Below are 16,517 nucleotides of genomic sequence, written 5' to 3'. Positions count from 1 at the left end.
CCAACGTCGCCCCTCGGCTCAGCGCCTACTTCACTCAACGATCTGGGGGCCGGGGAGCCCTTGTCGCCCAGGAATCCGGATTAATGGCGGCTCGATCGCAGAGCCGAGCGCTCAGGCGACCTCCACCATCGGCGCCCTAGCCACGCCCCCCATGTAGCAGCAGTGATGTGTGGATCCGGGTCCAAGAAGCGCTGTGTCAGTTCCGAGCTGCAGCAAGACCTGTTTTCTAGGCTTGTAATGTGAAGTCCAGGGTCGGGGATGCAGTGCGTAGCTGGTGATGCATCGGTTCCAAGGAGCTGTAAGGCTGCAATGTGGAGTCCAGCATCATCATCGAGTCTGCCGTTGGAGAGAGATGCAAGGACATGGGCTGTGGATGCTTTCTGCTGTCAGAGCGACGCAGGTCTATACGACTAGTCCAATCCAGGAGCAGCAGCAATGCCTTGATTCTGCTCGGAGATGCATTGCTCTGCAGAGATGATTTGTCGGATCTGCTGGCAAGCCCACTTCCAAGGGTCCCGGACTGGGGTGGCACCACTGAGCAGGGAAGATTCACAGATGGCGGAGTCCACATGCAGGAGGTTGGAATCCTATTATGTCCCAGAGGAAGCCAGCCAACTAGCCCTTGGAATCACTGTAGGATCTGGATTCAAGAAATGCAGGCTCAGTTCTTATCACCCAGGTAAGAGGGAATCAGGCAGAAGATCAGCACAGCAAAGCAGGAGCACAGCAGAGTGGAAGTCCTACAGATGCACAGCAGTCCTTTTTCCTGGCATAGTATACACAGGCCCAGAAGTGTACTAAAGTAGTGGTGTCTGAGGTGCTTCTTTTATTCACAGTTATGCCTTTGAAGTGGGGAGATGCTTCTAGAGGCATGCCTATTGTCGTGTAGTTCCTATAAAACCTATATAGGATCTGCACGTTTAGACAACATACACTCTAGGATTGGTGTCAGACTGATTCTAGGCACCTCCACTGGGCATCTTGGCCTGTGTACCAGCTAGCTCACAGTGCCACTAGAAACTCCTCTTACTAGGGAGAGAATAGTTCTTGGCAACTATTGAACATGACAAGCCTCATCCCTCAGGACCATGCAAACAGTGTACTACTTTTCGCTCAGTCGCTCGTGCTCACTCAGTCTCAGAGAGATACACAGAATAAACTGTATGGACATTTTTCAATAAGCATTTATTGAATAGTCATTATTCTAGTGTAAAATAGGTGTGCTGAAACAACCATTAGACAATATATAAATGATTAGAAGCACTAAGAAAGTAAAAGGATGGTAGATTTCTACCATTTTGCTATAACCGTGAATCCAGGCAGGTATATCAACTACATGACAATAAAATGCGTTTTCCTATGATGCCACTCTAACTAGATGTACCTAAGTGTACCTATTATGTATGTAGGTGTTAAGCTAAGAATCTCTCTAGGATAAAGTCATCCCCATTACCTGAAGTGAGAGACTGTGGGACCCCGTCTTGGTCTCAAGTTGGACACCCTGCAAGGGATGTTAGACGACTGCGAGCTGGAGTATCTGCATGCAGGAACCTCAGCGTCTCGCATCAGTGTGTCAGCTGGGAAATCCTTGTCTCCTCTGTTTGTCTCAACAAGAAGTGATGTATGAGGCTTTTACCAGGAAAAATCCCGCGTTCTATGTGCAGTGTCGTATCTAGGTAAAAGGTCAGTCACCAAGAACCGTTATGTGTGTAATGTAGGGGTGAGTATAGGTGAAAGTTTATGATGTTACCTGAGCCTATATTGGGGCACCTATATGGAATGTAACACTATGAAGTGCACAGCTGCCCTACCTTTCCTGCCCTGGCTCCAGACTAACTACAGGGGGAATATAACCCTTTGTGTGTAATTGAGGCTGGGCTCAGCCACATCTCTCCCATCCTGCCAGTGATGGCCCACTCAGTCACACCTTTGGTCCCATTGTGTGTGTCTGGTTAGGCGCAATAACTGCCGACTTACCCCAGTCATGTGACCAGAGACAGGCTGCAGGCACCAAATAGTCAAGGCAAGAAAATGGCAACATTCTAAAAGTGATTAATGGCCAGCTGAAATGCACTGAAAGATTCTAGTTTAAACAAATGTAGTCATTTATACAAACTGAGAATGAAACTTTACAATCATGTGTGCACCATGTGAGGGGCTCTGCAGGCCACCTAATTCAAAGTGAAAAGGAAATAACCCAGAAATATATCAAGGAATACCCAGTGCACTACCATCAAGTCACAAAAAGTGTACACAACGTTGTCAAGCCAATAGTTAATGTTGTACTATTTTTCTTATCGTAAACAACAGTAATCCGAACAGTTTCTAAAGAATCCAAGGCTGAGAATGAGATCTTCAAACCATGAAATTGATTGTGATCTGCTTTATTCTTGATTGTCGCAGATGAAATAAAGTTCAAAAATGGCAGACAATTAAGCTTGTAATCAGCATAAAACAACAGAACTTGACTGAGCCCAATGCATTTCGGGCTTGTCACATAAGCCCTTCGTCAGAGGAATCTGCAATGTATCAATACACTGATTTCAATAAAGAGTATGCCACAACAAGAAACTTAACATCAATAGTCTAACATTAGGGCTCATGAGGGGGCAGGAAAAAACAACTGAAGAAGTAACTGATAAAGTTCCGCCTCATACACTGTTTTAAAAATGCCATAGTGAAATAAAATAAAATAGTGCTACAGATCGGGAGCTAAAGATCTAAACAACTGAGGAGTGCCGAAGAGCAAACCTTTATGAATAAATTTAAACAAATACATAAACGTGACATTAGTGCCAAATGCCCCAGAATTGGAAAAACGAGAGAGTGAAGATGTGAAGAATACTTGTCATACCTCAAACGTGTGAGTGCGTGCTCTCAACAGGGCCGTTTCTAGGTGTTTTGCCACCCTAGGCAACAATTAAGAAATGTCGCCCCCTCCCTTTTACTACCATCACTCACTCCCCCTGTCATCAAGGCTAGAAGAATTCATTGACAGGTGAGACTCGTGGGTACATCACTCCGGTTCTATGCATGTTGATAAGCAGGTGACTTAGCCCAGATATAGTGTACCCAATTCACGTACAATAACTGGAAAGCACTTTATTTTATTGATTGGGCAATCATTGAACTACAAATACAGGGGTCTATGAGGTGGGTGCGTGATCGTGCAGGGCACAGATGTGTGTTTGTTTTTAGGTGAATTTATTGTGACTTTTAAGCTGGGGACCAGGTTGGAGTCTGGAGGGAGGCTCAATCATCCTGTGATTCTGGGCAAATCTCCCTGTGTCTACAAAAGAACAAAAATGAATGTGTCCGTCTGTGATTCTGTAATGCAACTGGTGCTCCCGTAAAGTGCACTGGTACCTTCCGGTCGAGTTTGTGGTATATAAACTACTAAAAAAAAATACATACACTTGATGCGGAATTTCTCGGAGGATGTGCAGCAAGCAGCATAACTAGAATGCCAGGCAGTCACCTCCAGCTGTTATCAAGTGGTGTTCTCTGCATCGCATGTTCTAACCCTGAAAACAACCCGAGTTTGCTGTATGCGCTTTAGAAAGGGCCTCGCATTAACAGGAAGACATCAGTGCCCTGCGGGAACGCACGCCTTCATGACACCATCCCAGATCGTTCTCTGCATATAATAAAAGAGAAAACTTCTTTTTAAAAGGCACACAAACGACCGTTTTCGCTCTACAGAGCACAAGCTACACAAGTGGTTGGTTACAAATGAACCAGCCTTGTGAAATGTTGGGTAGGGTCAGCACAAAATCAGGTTTTTTGCCGCCCTCTGCCTTTTGCCGCCCTAGGCGGCTGCCTAGTCCTGCCTAATGGTAGAAACGGCCCTGGCTCTCAACGCGAAACCATAAGCCAGTGGAAAACCGCTTTACACTGCAAAAAAGAACCCAACAAATGCTGAAGTGTGTATTTAGGAATAAAGAAAAATAAAGTAAGGCTGAGAAAACACTACAGTGCTTACCTTAAGCAATGTAGCTACACACGCGCTGAAATAATCAATACCGTTATCAGCACCTGAAAAAACGGAGCTAGAGTGAAAATGGTGCCTTACGCTCACATTTGCGCAGTGTAATGCAAGCTTCAGAGCATAGACTCACCAGAAGCAGACAAGAAACAAGCGCAAACTCTCATGCGGAAGACTCCGGCTCCAGCAAGTGAGCCTGTGCGTCATCTCCGTATAAGTGCGTGACTGTGAAAATACATGGGCATGAAAATAGGACTAGTTGATAAGTGAAAGTGACTGAACGGAAAAACGGCTTCCACCAAGGATACATGACTGCAATCTGAATCGTAGCTCTAAAGCTTACAAACGAAAAAGTGAATTAAAAATGGATGAAGAGTGGTGCAAAAAATGAAATTAAATAAATGTGAACTAGTGTAAGAGAAATCAGAGCAAACTGAGAGAAATTTACGAGCGCATGAAGAGGAACAATAACAATACATCAGAGACTGTGAACAAATTCATGACAGTCACAAAATGATTAGCAGGCTTAAACAAGCACAATGGCAGGGTTATGCAGCCTAATCTAATGCATGTATGTTGGACTTGTCCCTTTTGGCAGGTACATCCCTAAACTTTTTGCTTTTTAAATGTGATCTGGTGTTAGTTGTTTTTGGCTTCTGCGCACTTTAGCACTGTGTCCCAGTGTAAAGTGCGTGCGCAGCCTGAGTGCGTGTGGTGAGATTGGCCTGACCTTCCATAGGAATGCATGGGGGATATATGTGTCCATGGTAGTTCCGGATGTGAGAGGAGTGCAGGGGCGAGTTTGGTATGTGAAAACTCGTGAGATTAAATGCTGCACAAAGGTGTGTGCAGATTAAATGTATCTAGTGAAGAAATGCCACTTTTAGAAGTTGGCATTTCTGTGTGCAGTGAATGTGAATTTGACTGTCCGGCTTGTGTGTGACAGGGGTTGGCTGGTGTGCCTGGCTCCAGGAGTCAGGATGAGTCTGCCCGGTGGTTAATAGGGAGATCTGTATGTAGATGGGAGGGAGGAGTTGCACCTGGGACCTGAATAGAGCTGTGCCTTTCCTCCACAATGCTGGCTCTACCTCCTGTGGTGAGTATGATGTCCCTAGCCTGTGAATAGGGAGAGGGGCTGACCAAAACAAAGTGCTCCAGAACCAGTTGTAACTGGTTCTCCCCTTGCCCTGCAGCTTCAGACAAAGGAAATGTGTGTATAAGAAGGGGCTGCAACCCCATGAATAGGTTCTCTGATCCTGACTTGAGGAGGGCCTGCTGCTGCTGCAGAAGAAGCGGATTGAGTATACAAGCTGCTCTTGCTGCGATCATTGAAGCTCACTGGCTGAGCTCGCGATGGTGCTGTGATTGTGTCACAAAATCCATTGTTTTGAAGCCGCATAATCTGGTGGGGCGTGTTCAAAGCCCTTGCGCTGCACTTGTGCACACTTTACCTGGTACCTCCCTGTAACTGCAAGAGGGGACGTCAAAGGCCTGTAAACCAATCAAATCTGCCCTCGCTCCATAAAACCTCCATGTTCACTTCAAGCTGCACCTTCGTAATGAGTCTGCAACCGTGGAAAATATTTTGTTTGATGCAATTTACTATATTTTATTTGTTACTCGAGCAATTGTTAATTAATTAATTTAATTCATTTCAAATGTGAATTATGCTTACCAATGATGTAGTATTTTGTCATTTGCCTTTACTGTTCCAAATTAACGTGCCATCCCCCATTTTTTCTAAATTAAAGTTTCTGTTCCTAACCTTTCCACTGTGTTGGCGGAACACAGAGATGCCAGCAGGGTCACAGTAATGTTAACAGGCTTTTGGGTTTCCAAAGTCTTCTGCTGCTCGCACTTTCCACCGTACTTTCCACCCTGCGGACCGAGCATTGAGCTGCTGATTCACGAATCTCCTCCTGGGGTTTGCACCACTACAGTGTAGAGATCTCGGGTCTACTCCGGTCCGGAAATGACTGGTTCTGTCCCATTTGTTCCCCTTGCATTCCAGAACTTGTGGTCCTAGTTTAATAATGGGATAAAGAGGACAGTAAAAACTGGAATGGAAAGAACACGTCCTGGATGCATGAATTTCTCAGTGGTGGGCTTGTTAGCATCAGAGATGATGTAAAGTCGGGGCCTTTCGTGTTAACTTCAACACTGAGCGTGGTGTCCTTGAAGCAGGTGCTGCGCTCTGTGCTAAAGTTATGAAATATATAAACAAACCGAGCGCAGTGTCCATGAAGCGGCGCCGCGCTGTGTTTCAAAGTTAAAAAATAACAAAGTAAAAAAAAAAAACAGACTGGTAGAGCGTTTGCCTTGCGGGAGCGAGCCAAAGGCACCATGTGTTTGCAAGTTATTTACAAACATGTGGTGTCAAAGCTCGCTCCCGCAAGGGAATCGCCAAACGTGCATATGTTGCCATTCAAAGCAATGCAATGCATGCACGTTTTTAAGGCAAAAAGTGAATCCATTTTAAAAGATCTTTTTGTTATGTTATGTTATGTTATGTTATACTATATTTTGTATAGCGTACGGCTACTCAGAGAGTGTCCCGACGCTTTGATTTGCACACCAATCTTATAACATAACAAGAAAAAAACAGAAAAAGACAGAAAAGGAACCACCAGAGCCCGGGAAACTAAGAATTAAAAAGCCAGGTTTTGAGCCCCTTCCTAAAAGCCAACAAGTTAGAAGTGCTGCGCAGGGTCACTGGTAGCTTATTCCACAACTGGGGCGCCAACAGTCTAAAGGAGCGGCCTCCAATGCGTGCCCTCTTAACACGGGGCACTACGGCGAGAAACAAGGCTTCTGACCTCAGCGACCTGGCTGGATGGTAAAAGGTCAGCCTTTTTTGGAGGTATTTCGCTCCGGAGGCGTGCAGGGCTTTATGTGCCAGAGTCAAGGTCTTAAACATTATCCGCTTCCGGACAGGAAGCCAGTGCAGTGCCTCCAAGAGGCCCGAGGCTCTAGCACGGCGAGATAGTCCAAAGATGGCCCGTGCTGCCGAATTCTGGACCACCTGTAACCGTTGAAGCAGATATTCTGGCAGGCCGAGATAGAGAACGTTGGAGTAGTCAATTCTCGAGCCAATTATCGCCTGCACTGTGATCTTCCTGTGTTCCTCCGATAACAAAGGGAGGAACTTACGCAGCATCCGGAGCAAGCCAAAGCAGGTGCCCGTGAGGCCGATTATCTGTGAGCGCAGTGAGAGGCCGTTGTCGATCTTAATCCCAAGGTTTTTTGCCACCTGGGACGAACTTGCTGGTGGAAACATGTTCTCAGGCCACCACACTTTCCAGTCCGGATCCGAACTGCACCCGAAAAAGAGGACCTCGGATTTGTCCGAGTTGCACTTGAGGCTGTTATGTTGGAACCACTGAAATACAGCCTCAAGGCAACCCTGGATCCTACCTCCATCGAAATCCGCACCCCTCTCACAGGTGAAGAGGAGCTGGGTGTCATCGGCGTAGGAAACGATCTGGGCTCCGAAAGACTCCGCCAGAGCCGCCAGAGGGGTCATGAAGATGTTAAAGAGAGTTGATAAGCGTGGCTCGAATCCACCCGAGTGACTTACCGCACTCACCTATAATTACCTTATAGGAAGTCAGCCGGACAGTGGAGAAGAATAAACAAAAGTCTTTATTAGGCCAAACAACACTCATATGAGAGGGCCCTGTCCGACCTCACTCCTAGGAGTGCGAACGAGAGGACTGACTCTCTGCATCACAGCAATACATTATAATGCAATACAGTAACGAGGGGTACGCCCCTTGTGGAAAGTTACCGAGCCTCAGACCAGTGAACAATGCTCTCATACAGCAGGCATCTGCACCTGCAAGGGATACATTATTATCTCTGCTCAGGGCCATGGAGCTAGGCTTCGGCGTCTCTGGGCATGAGAACATTACTGATAACGAGACTTGTTAGTTTCGGCCACAGTAAGCCGAGAAACGAAAACTGCTGTCTTAGTATATTTCTGTATTCCTGCGGGAGGGGCATGAGCGAGCAGAGCCCGCAGGCACAGAGAGTTACACAAAATGGTGGCACACAGGCTAAGCTAAGAAACTAATATGGTCACACATACATTTGAATATAAGCAATGAGTGAGAATATAAATTCAGCATAAGTGCATATACGAACTGCATTAGTTAGTCATATGATGCTAACTCGCACATCATCATAGGGTAATTAGGGCATCGAAAAGTGAATTCTATCAGAGTTGGGCTCAATACTGAGCCCTGGGGAACTCCGACACCCAATGGCGACATCTCAGCGGAGCAAGCAGAAGCCCAGACCGTTTGTCGACGGCCTGCCAGGAAAGAACGAAACCACTGGAGCACCATCCCCCTGAGACCAATCTCGGAGAGTCTTGCAAGAAGACCCTCATGGGGGACGGTGTCGAAGGCCGCCGACAGATCTAACATCACCAGCATCTCCCTGCCTCCCGAATCCAGCACCTCCTTAATCGCCTCCAAGACTTCTAGGAGAGCTGTTTCGGTGCTAAGATTGGTGCGAAAACCCGATTGAGTGGGGTGCAGTAGGTCATGGAACTCCAGGTAGTCGGCAAGCACCCTGTGCACATGCTTTTCAATGATCTTGGCGAAAGCAGGCAGGAGCGAAATAGGCCTGTAATTCGCCAACACCTCCGCATCCAAACCAGGCTTTTTGAGCAGGGGGATAATCATTGCCTGCTTCCAAGACTGGGGAACCACACCCTGTACTAAAGAGCAGTTGAGCAGGGGGTTCACAAAAGGGTTAATAATAGCTGCCATTTTTGCCTATGTAGCTCATGCGCGCTGCATTGGCGAGACCTAAAAAACGCCTGCACACAGACGCATCAAACTACCAATTACTTTGATAGACGTGGTGGCAAAAGCATAAGCCAAAATTTCACTCCAGCAACTCAAGGCATGGTCCACCGAAGGCATTATGATTCCTTATTATCAAACTGGGTTCAGGCCAAAATCATCAACAATAGACAACACGGTTGCTTTATCATATCTGGGCTATCGCAGCACACAGCCTCTTAGACCCCATCTCTTTGCTTGGTTCACAAATTATTCAGCTGCTTTTGATGGTGTGAACAGGAATATTCTATGGTCAAAGCTGGTCTGAAATAGGACTGCATGTTAGCACCCAATTTGTTCAATCTTTACACATCCGACTTTGGCCAAGCCATATCTAAAGCCAAAACTCCACCTCCACGGATCGGCATGCATAAACTCCCTGTACTTCAATATGTGGACCACACACGAATTGGAATGTAGGGAGCACTCCATCAACTGAAATTATAAAATGCTCATAATACACTTACTGCTAATGTTTGGAAGACAAAGGTTAAGCTATTTGGCAAATACAAACATGAATTCAAACATACCGGAAGACTAGGTAAATTGAAGATCAATAACACCTCGAAAGCTTTTAAAACGGTGATACGGGGCCAGGCGCTGACACTGGCTGCCAGCTCTAAGAAGCGCCACAATGAGGAGGTTGAACAGTTGGAGACCGATATAGTGGCTTTGGAGAGGGATCTCGAGTGTGGGGTCACGCGTGAAAAAGTGCATGTTTTGCAACTGAAGCAGTCTGATTATAAAGCCTTGGTTACGAATGCCGCGAAAGCTATGAGTCGAGAACAACAGGGCCGTCTGTATGATGTGGGCGACAAGGCAGGGAAGTTGATAGCTTGGTTGGACAAAAGGGAGAGATTGAATCGTGTGGTGCCTGTGATCGAGCGAGTGAATGGTGTACGTGTGACGGATCCGCTGGAGATTGTGGAAGAGTTTGCTTGTCACTTTCAAACGGTGTATGCGCCGGTCTCGGACCGGCCAGAGGAGGATTCTCATCTTTTGCTTAGGGATATTGCTTTGCCTTGCCTGTCCGATTCTGATAGAGAGCTAATGGAGGCGGATTTCTCCACTGATGAAGTAGCACTCGCTATTCGTTCCATCCGCTCTGGAAAAGCTACGGGCCCAAATGGTATACCCATCGAGCTGTACAAGTTGTGTCCGGACAAAATGGCGTTGTATCTTCGCTCGATGTTCTTGGAGTCCAGGGAGAGGGGTTCGCTTCCTCGTGATCAGCGCTTAGCGTCTATTGTGGTGCTCCCTAAGAGGGTAAACCCCGTGAATTCTGTACCTCCTATAGACCTATTTCACTTCTGAATGTTGAACCTAAAGTTTTGGCAAAAATATTAGCTAACCGTCTGGTTAAAGTGATCGGAGATTTGGTGCACCCGGACCAATCTGGCTTTATTTCAGCCCGTAATACCGCGCTGAACCTACGCCGTCTTCATGGCGTGCTGGCGAGGGCGGAGACGTTGCGTGAGCCGGCCATTTTGGTTTCATTAGATGCCACTATGGCGTTTCATACAGTGGAATGGCCATATCTATGGGCGGCTCTGGCAAAGTTTGGCTTTGGACCGGTGTTCATCGGCTGGGTCCGACTACTGTATGAGGAGCCCCTTGCCCAGGTGGTCGTCAACGGTCGTGTGTCGGCCCCCTTTGTTCTGGGAAGGGGTACGCTTCAGGGATGCCCTCTTTCTCCGCTGCTTTTTGCCTTGGCTCTCCAGCCCTTGGCGGCTTGGTTGCGGTGGGAGCCATCCCTCAAGGGTATCAGGTGGGCCCCCAGTTTTGAAGATCGCATTTCACTCTATGCGGACGATATTCTCCTTTACCTCACCTCCCCCCGGAAATCTTTGGGGGTAATGTTTGACGTCCTTAATTCCTTTGGAAGGAACTCGGGACTGGTCATCAATTGGGCCAAGTCTTGTGTATACTCACTCACGGACGATACACCACTCGTACTGCGTAACTGTCCTATACAAATATCATCCACTGGGTTTAAATATTTAGGAATCCATATTTCGCGTGATTCGGCTGTCAGGTATCGGCTTAACTTACTCCCCTCACTTAATCGCTTGAAGGCAGATGTGAAAGCCTGGAGCAGACTGCCCCTGTCCCTGGTGGGTAGGGTAGCCTTATTCAAAATGATGTCGCTTCCCAGATTTTTGTATGCCCTTCAGAATACTTTAGATCTAGTGCCTTCCAGCTATTTTCAAGAGATTGAGTGCCTACAAAGGAAGCTGTTGTGGGCCGGACGTCCCCGGATTGCCTTAGCCAAGCTTACGCTGCCTTGGTATGATGGCAGTATTGCGTTGCCGGATATACGGCGATATTACTGGGCCTCTCAACTGAGCTTGGTTAATCATGCGACGTATGGTCCGGCTTCTAACCTGGCTTTTGCTATGGATAAATGGCTGCTTCCGGGCGGAGATTATAACAGGGCGCTTTATTCAAAACGGTCAGTTGTGGCATTGACTGGGCCTACCAGAGTTGCGGTGCGGGTCTGGTACAACGCTAATGCTGCTATGGGCTGCTCGGATACTCTCACTCGAGCGACTCCACTCTACGCTGCCGAGAGGTTGGGCAATTTGTGGACTACTAAGGGGTTCGATAAATGGGACCTTATTGGGATTAGTAAGGTGGGAGATCTTTGGCGGAAAGACAAGATAAAATCCTTTGAGGAGTTGCAGCTAGAATTTAAACTCGGTCCTCGTGAATACTTTCGGTACCTACAAGTCAGACACCCCCTTTCCTCTGTTATACCGGCTGGCACGCCCGTTCCAGAATCCTCACCCCTGGAAGACAGAGAACTCGATGGGCACGTCCCGGACAGTACGATCTCCCTTATATACAAAAAGTTGATAAACGACCGAGCGGACCTTTTTCTACAGCTCCGCGTGGCCTGGACTGGAGATGGACTGGAACTTGATGATGAGGACTGGCAGGCGGCGATATCCTCCCCGAAGGAGGTGGCAATCTCGGCCAGTTTGAGATTGGTGCAGTTGAAAATCCTACACCGAGTGTACATGACGGGTCCTTGCTTATTGCGTATGGGGTATGTCTCAAATGATTTGTGTAAACGTGGCTGTGGTATGGTGGGTATGTTCCTTCATATTATGTGGGAATGTCCTGCGGTTGCGTCTTTTTGGAATCGTGTGCATGGTGTTATGTCTGAGGTGACGGGTGTTTTGCTTTTGCCGGAGGCCCGAAGGTGTCTCTTAAATGTGTGGGAGCCCAATGATTATAATGTGGCCCAGACGCAGTGGGCCACTTTGGGTAATATGATTGCCAAGCGTGACATTGCGCAAATGTGGGGGTCGGCTAGGGCACCGAGTCGGTCGGCCTGGTCTAGGAACATGGACTGGTGCATGTTCCGTGAAAAAACTGTTTACATTGCTCGGGGCAGGCCCAGGAAATGGGGGAGGCTATGGAGTCAGTGGAACCAATATCGTGGTGAAATTTGTACTCCTCCTTTTGAGCCTCCGCCTGAGGTGTTACAATCCCCTTAACATGACGTCACTTCTAGTCTGGATTTTGCTTATGTCTTGCCGGCTACCTCTTGTTCCCTCTTCCCCCTCCTCCCGGCTGTTCTCGCTATTGACTATGCATAGTTGTGGATGTGGCCTCCCCTCCCCAGAAGGATTACTTATGTTTCTGCCTTTCGTTTAGCCTCTGCTGTTATTTTCTTATTTTTTGGTTGCTTGGGTTTTTCCAAAATATAAAATCCAAACCTTATTCCTCCTGTACAGTGAAGTATGACATAACATGATTGGTTAATTGCCGCCGGGCCCTAGGGTTGTCGGCTGAAGGGCTGTGTATTCTTTTATCCTGATATGATATTGGAATTGTTGCCAGCCGACCCGAAGTGGCTATATGACTGCTATTGTATTTTCATGTTTATCAATAAAGGTTTTTAAATAAAAAAAATAACACCTCGAAATTCAATTACCTGTGAGTTTGGTTCACAGAGAACCGTAAGGTTAACACACAGCTGCAGCATCTTACAAAAAAAGCATCTGCCCTCCTATTCGGGACGTGCAAATTAAACAAATATTTCTATAGTCCCTTGGCTGTAGCAATCATTTGAATTGTTCGAGCAAAATTACTACCCACCATTACTTACGCTCACCAAGCCTACACATGGGATCTGCAGGTCGCACTAGACAAGGTACAGTGCACTGCATACAGGCACATCTTTAATTTACCAAACTACACAAGACAGTCACTGTTACGCCACGAGTTTGGGCTGACGAGGCATGATCTGGAATGACAGGGGTACCTTAACACACGCATAACTGGAGATTTCCAAAGCCCCCAACAATCCCTGGGGAGCATATGTAGCCATCATGGCCAACTATGTAATGGTCAGCTTAGAGACAGTAATCACACCATTTGCAACATATCTGGCAATCAAGTCAATTTTGAAAAAACAGGTGTTGGCCATTTATCGAAAAGCAGACAAAGACAAAATTCAGGACGCACCTTATGCGCACTTAGTTACCAACTCCTACGAAGCAACGAAAACACAGCCATATTTAAAAAAGCCCTTAAGGGGAACCACAGATGCTTAATACTATGTGCGAAAATACTGACCCTGCCAAAACAAAGTACAGGACCAACTGGGGAAATCTGCCCAACCGGCAGAATTGTAGGGTCTGTGACTTTATGCGAATATCGATGCTCCATTTATTACGCTGTTCTCCAGTATTTTTAACTGCATGCTGTATTTTATTGAGAGCAATGTTTTTAACTCAGGGTATCTCTATGTGCAAAGAATCCTAGACCTATCGTTTAAGCATTCAGAAGACCAATGCATCTCGCACAGATTGGCAAACTCATAAACATCTTGCACATTGGCATTAAAAAACAGTCCACCCTAGCGTAACAGGCGGTCACACTTGCATTCCAATTCACTAGCTCCAAAAATAATATGGTTTTATCTTTTTATCCTTTTATTACAAGAAGTTTTAAGAGTATTTGCTAAGATTTAATTCTTTTGCATTTACATGGTATTGTGCCAATTTTTATAAATTGACACAATAATGGATTGACTGACTGAGTTGTTTTTTGTTGTTCTTTTATCAGTTATACTTAGGCCCTGTTTACGACTTTTTGGCGGAGCAGTGGTACAGTGGAGCTAACCATCGCACCATTGCTCCACCAAAGGTCGCAGCCTCCCGCCCACCAGATTGTGACTTTTCAGTAGTCTGGCAGGTGGGCAGCATGCCCGTCCCATGGCTGTGCCTCCATTAAAGGCATTGGTGCCTTTAAAAAAGGCACTGCACTTCAAGGTTCCTGCACGGCATTGACTCGAAAAGCCACACCGCGCAGGTACCTATGTGCATGCACACAGGGGGCCACATGTTATGCCGCCTGTGTGCATCCACATGCGGTTGAGACACAGGGGCCCCTGTAGAGCCCCCTTTGTTTCCTCTCTTCCAAGGTTTACATGGAGGCATTAGTGGCCAAATAAATAACCGTTTACAGCCGTACCTCTAATTGCATTTAAATGCAGCGAGAGTAGCCTCTGGCATTTCATTTTTCACAGTTGTTTTACAGGTGTAAATCTTTTTTCATTTTCAGAATATTTTAATTCAGGACTCGGAAAGCTTCAGAAAGCAACTCGAAGACACATTACATGATAAGGTAATGAACGTGTTTTGATTGCTTCAATTAAGCGTTATGGCTGAGTCTTAACTTCTCAATGTCGAGTAGATATTGTCTGCAGACACGGAATAAATGATTCTCAGTGTATCCCCTGGCAGCGTTCACCATAAAAGTGATTTTATTAAATTTCCTACCACAGAGAAGCAGAAAATGGATTAAAGGAAGATTATCTCAGTTTCGCTCTTCAGTGTTTCATGTCATGCAGATAAACTACATTTTATTTAAAAGGTGCTTTGAATTCTGATTGCAGTAGCTTGAAGTGAGATGTTTCCAACTCAAAAAAAATGCAATTGAATAACTTGCCATTATTTTGATATGATCTTCAGTTTTTAATCTATTAATTAAAAATTATTCTCAATGCTGTGTTTAAAGTGATCGTCTCCATTTTACAAATGATAGCCCTTATTTATCGTACACATTTTCACTGAATTGCACAGCGAGTAACTGTAAAAATGTCTTCAATCTGAAACTGAATACTTCCTGCAAAGTTTGACAGACTATTTTTCCTAAAAAGAAGTAAGGCTCTGACCCACCAGGGTGGTTTCCTTCATCGTCGGGGCCTCCTCATCACAAACCCGATAGGGTGAGTGTGATGGATTCTCACTCTGCTAGTTCAGGAAATGAAGGACAACATAAAGAGGACTCTTGCATCAATCTTGTATTTGAAACCGAAGACTATGGTTTCTCACGATGTCAAAAGTCAATGATAAGGTGTAGAGGGTGAAAACTAGATCGATCAGTCATAGTATTAATGAAGCCTTGTTTTACTTCAGTCGGTACACTTACAGTTCCATGTCCTACACAGTCATTGACTTATGTATATTTCATCTGTGAAAAAAATGCTCAATTCATTTAAGGAGGGCATCATTTTCCACCAATTCCTCTTTTTTTTCTTTTGTAAATATTGTCAAAAGTGTAGCTTATTTGTCCCAAAAGCAGAGTCTGATCATCTCTAAAGTTTTTTGTTTAGTGAAACTAAAAAAGGACAAATGTGTATTACAGCTATATGTTAAAAGAATCCACAATCACACACTTGCATTTAACTTATATAGCAGATCAGATATGAGGACATAGGAAGATGAAACATAGAATGTGACAGTACTTATACAACTCTGTATATGTTCAGGAACATGCGCATCAACTTTTTTGAAAGACTAATGTTTACCCTTCTCAGCTCATATTATATATTGTGGTCCATTCACTATCACATATTATAGTAGATCTTCAAATACAGCCATCTCTTCATACTCAAGAGACCCTAACGATTAAGTAAACATACTGAAGCCCCTCCACCTCACCATAAGCAATAGTCAAAGTCCACCAGATGCATTTACACCGTTAATGGATTGAGTGAAATTTCAAGGAATTAACACCACAATTATGAGATCAAATCTTTTTCAAACTCCTCTGTAAGTCAAACCAAGCATGACATAGGGGACTATTTAGAGATTTGTAAATCAGTGGATGCCCTGTCCGCCCTATTCAGAGTGTATAACTGGCTATATGCTCAAAATAGTGTGTATTACACATCTAATAAACATTTAAATACAGACTATTCTACACTCTTAAAAAATGAAGTAAAATCAAAGGGCCAGATAAGGGTCTCAAAAAGTGGTCACACTTTTAAGACCAGTCAACAATTTTGTATTGCCATAAGTATTAGTAGATTATATCAGATAATCTTAATGCACAGGAGGTCGCAGAATGACCAGCCAAATATATATTTATTGCGCAGATCACAATTTGGGACCCCTTGTGATTGACAGCAAAAATAGGGATGGTGGTTTGCAAAGTCAGCTGGCCATCATCCCTGCGTATACTTCCCTTGTTAGGCACTCCTTTGCTCAAATATAAACTCCTGAATGAAGATGGTAGGTGAGAGGAAATGCCCCGGCTTCCAATTGCTACGTAGAGAGCATACAAACATGAAAAAGCAATCCAAGGCAATCCAGTTCAATTCAGGACTGGAGGGGCATCTTGGTCCTTCTCAGGGACTCCAAGCCTGAGCAGCCTGCCAAAAC

The 16,517-nt window shown here is 45.5% G+C and overlaps 1 protein-coding gene across 1 annotated transcript in view; it reads left to right on the top strand.

The window, feature by feature from the left end:
* Positions 1-16,517, top strand: part of PPFIA2 (PPFI scaffold protein A2) — a 1,928,138-nt gene that overhangs the window by 1,425,960 nt on the left and 485,661 nt on the right. The window contains exon 13 of the mRNA XM_086919614.1: positions 14,413-14,475. Coding sequence (XP_086775740.1) covers positions 14,413-14,475 — 63 coding nt within the window. The remainder of the gene's footprint in view (positions 1-14,412; positions 14,476-16,517) is intronic.

This window comes from Lissotriton vulgaris, chromosome 1_1 (genome assembly GCF_964263255.1).
Source record: "Lissotriton vulgaris chromosome 1_1, aLisVul1.2, whole genome shotgun sequence".
NCBI lineage: Eukaryota > Metazoa > Chordata > Amphibia > Caudata > Salamandridae > Lissotriton > Lissotriton vulgaris.
The sequence above is the reverse complement of the archived record's forward strand: the minus strand, read 5'-3'. Positions and strand labels throughout refer to the sequence as shown.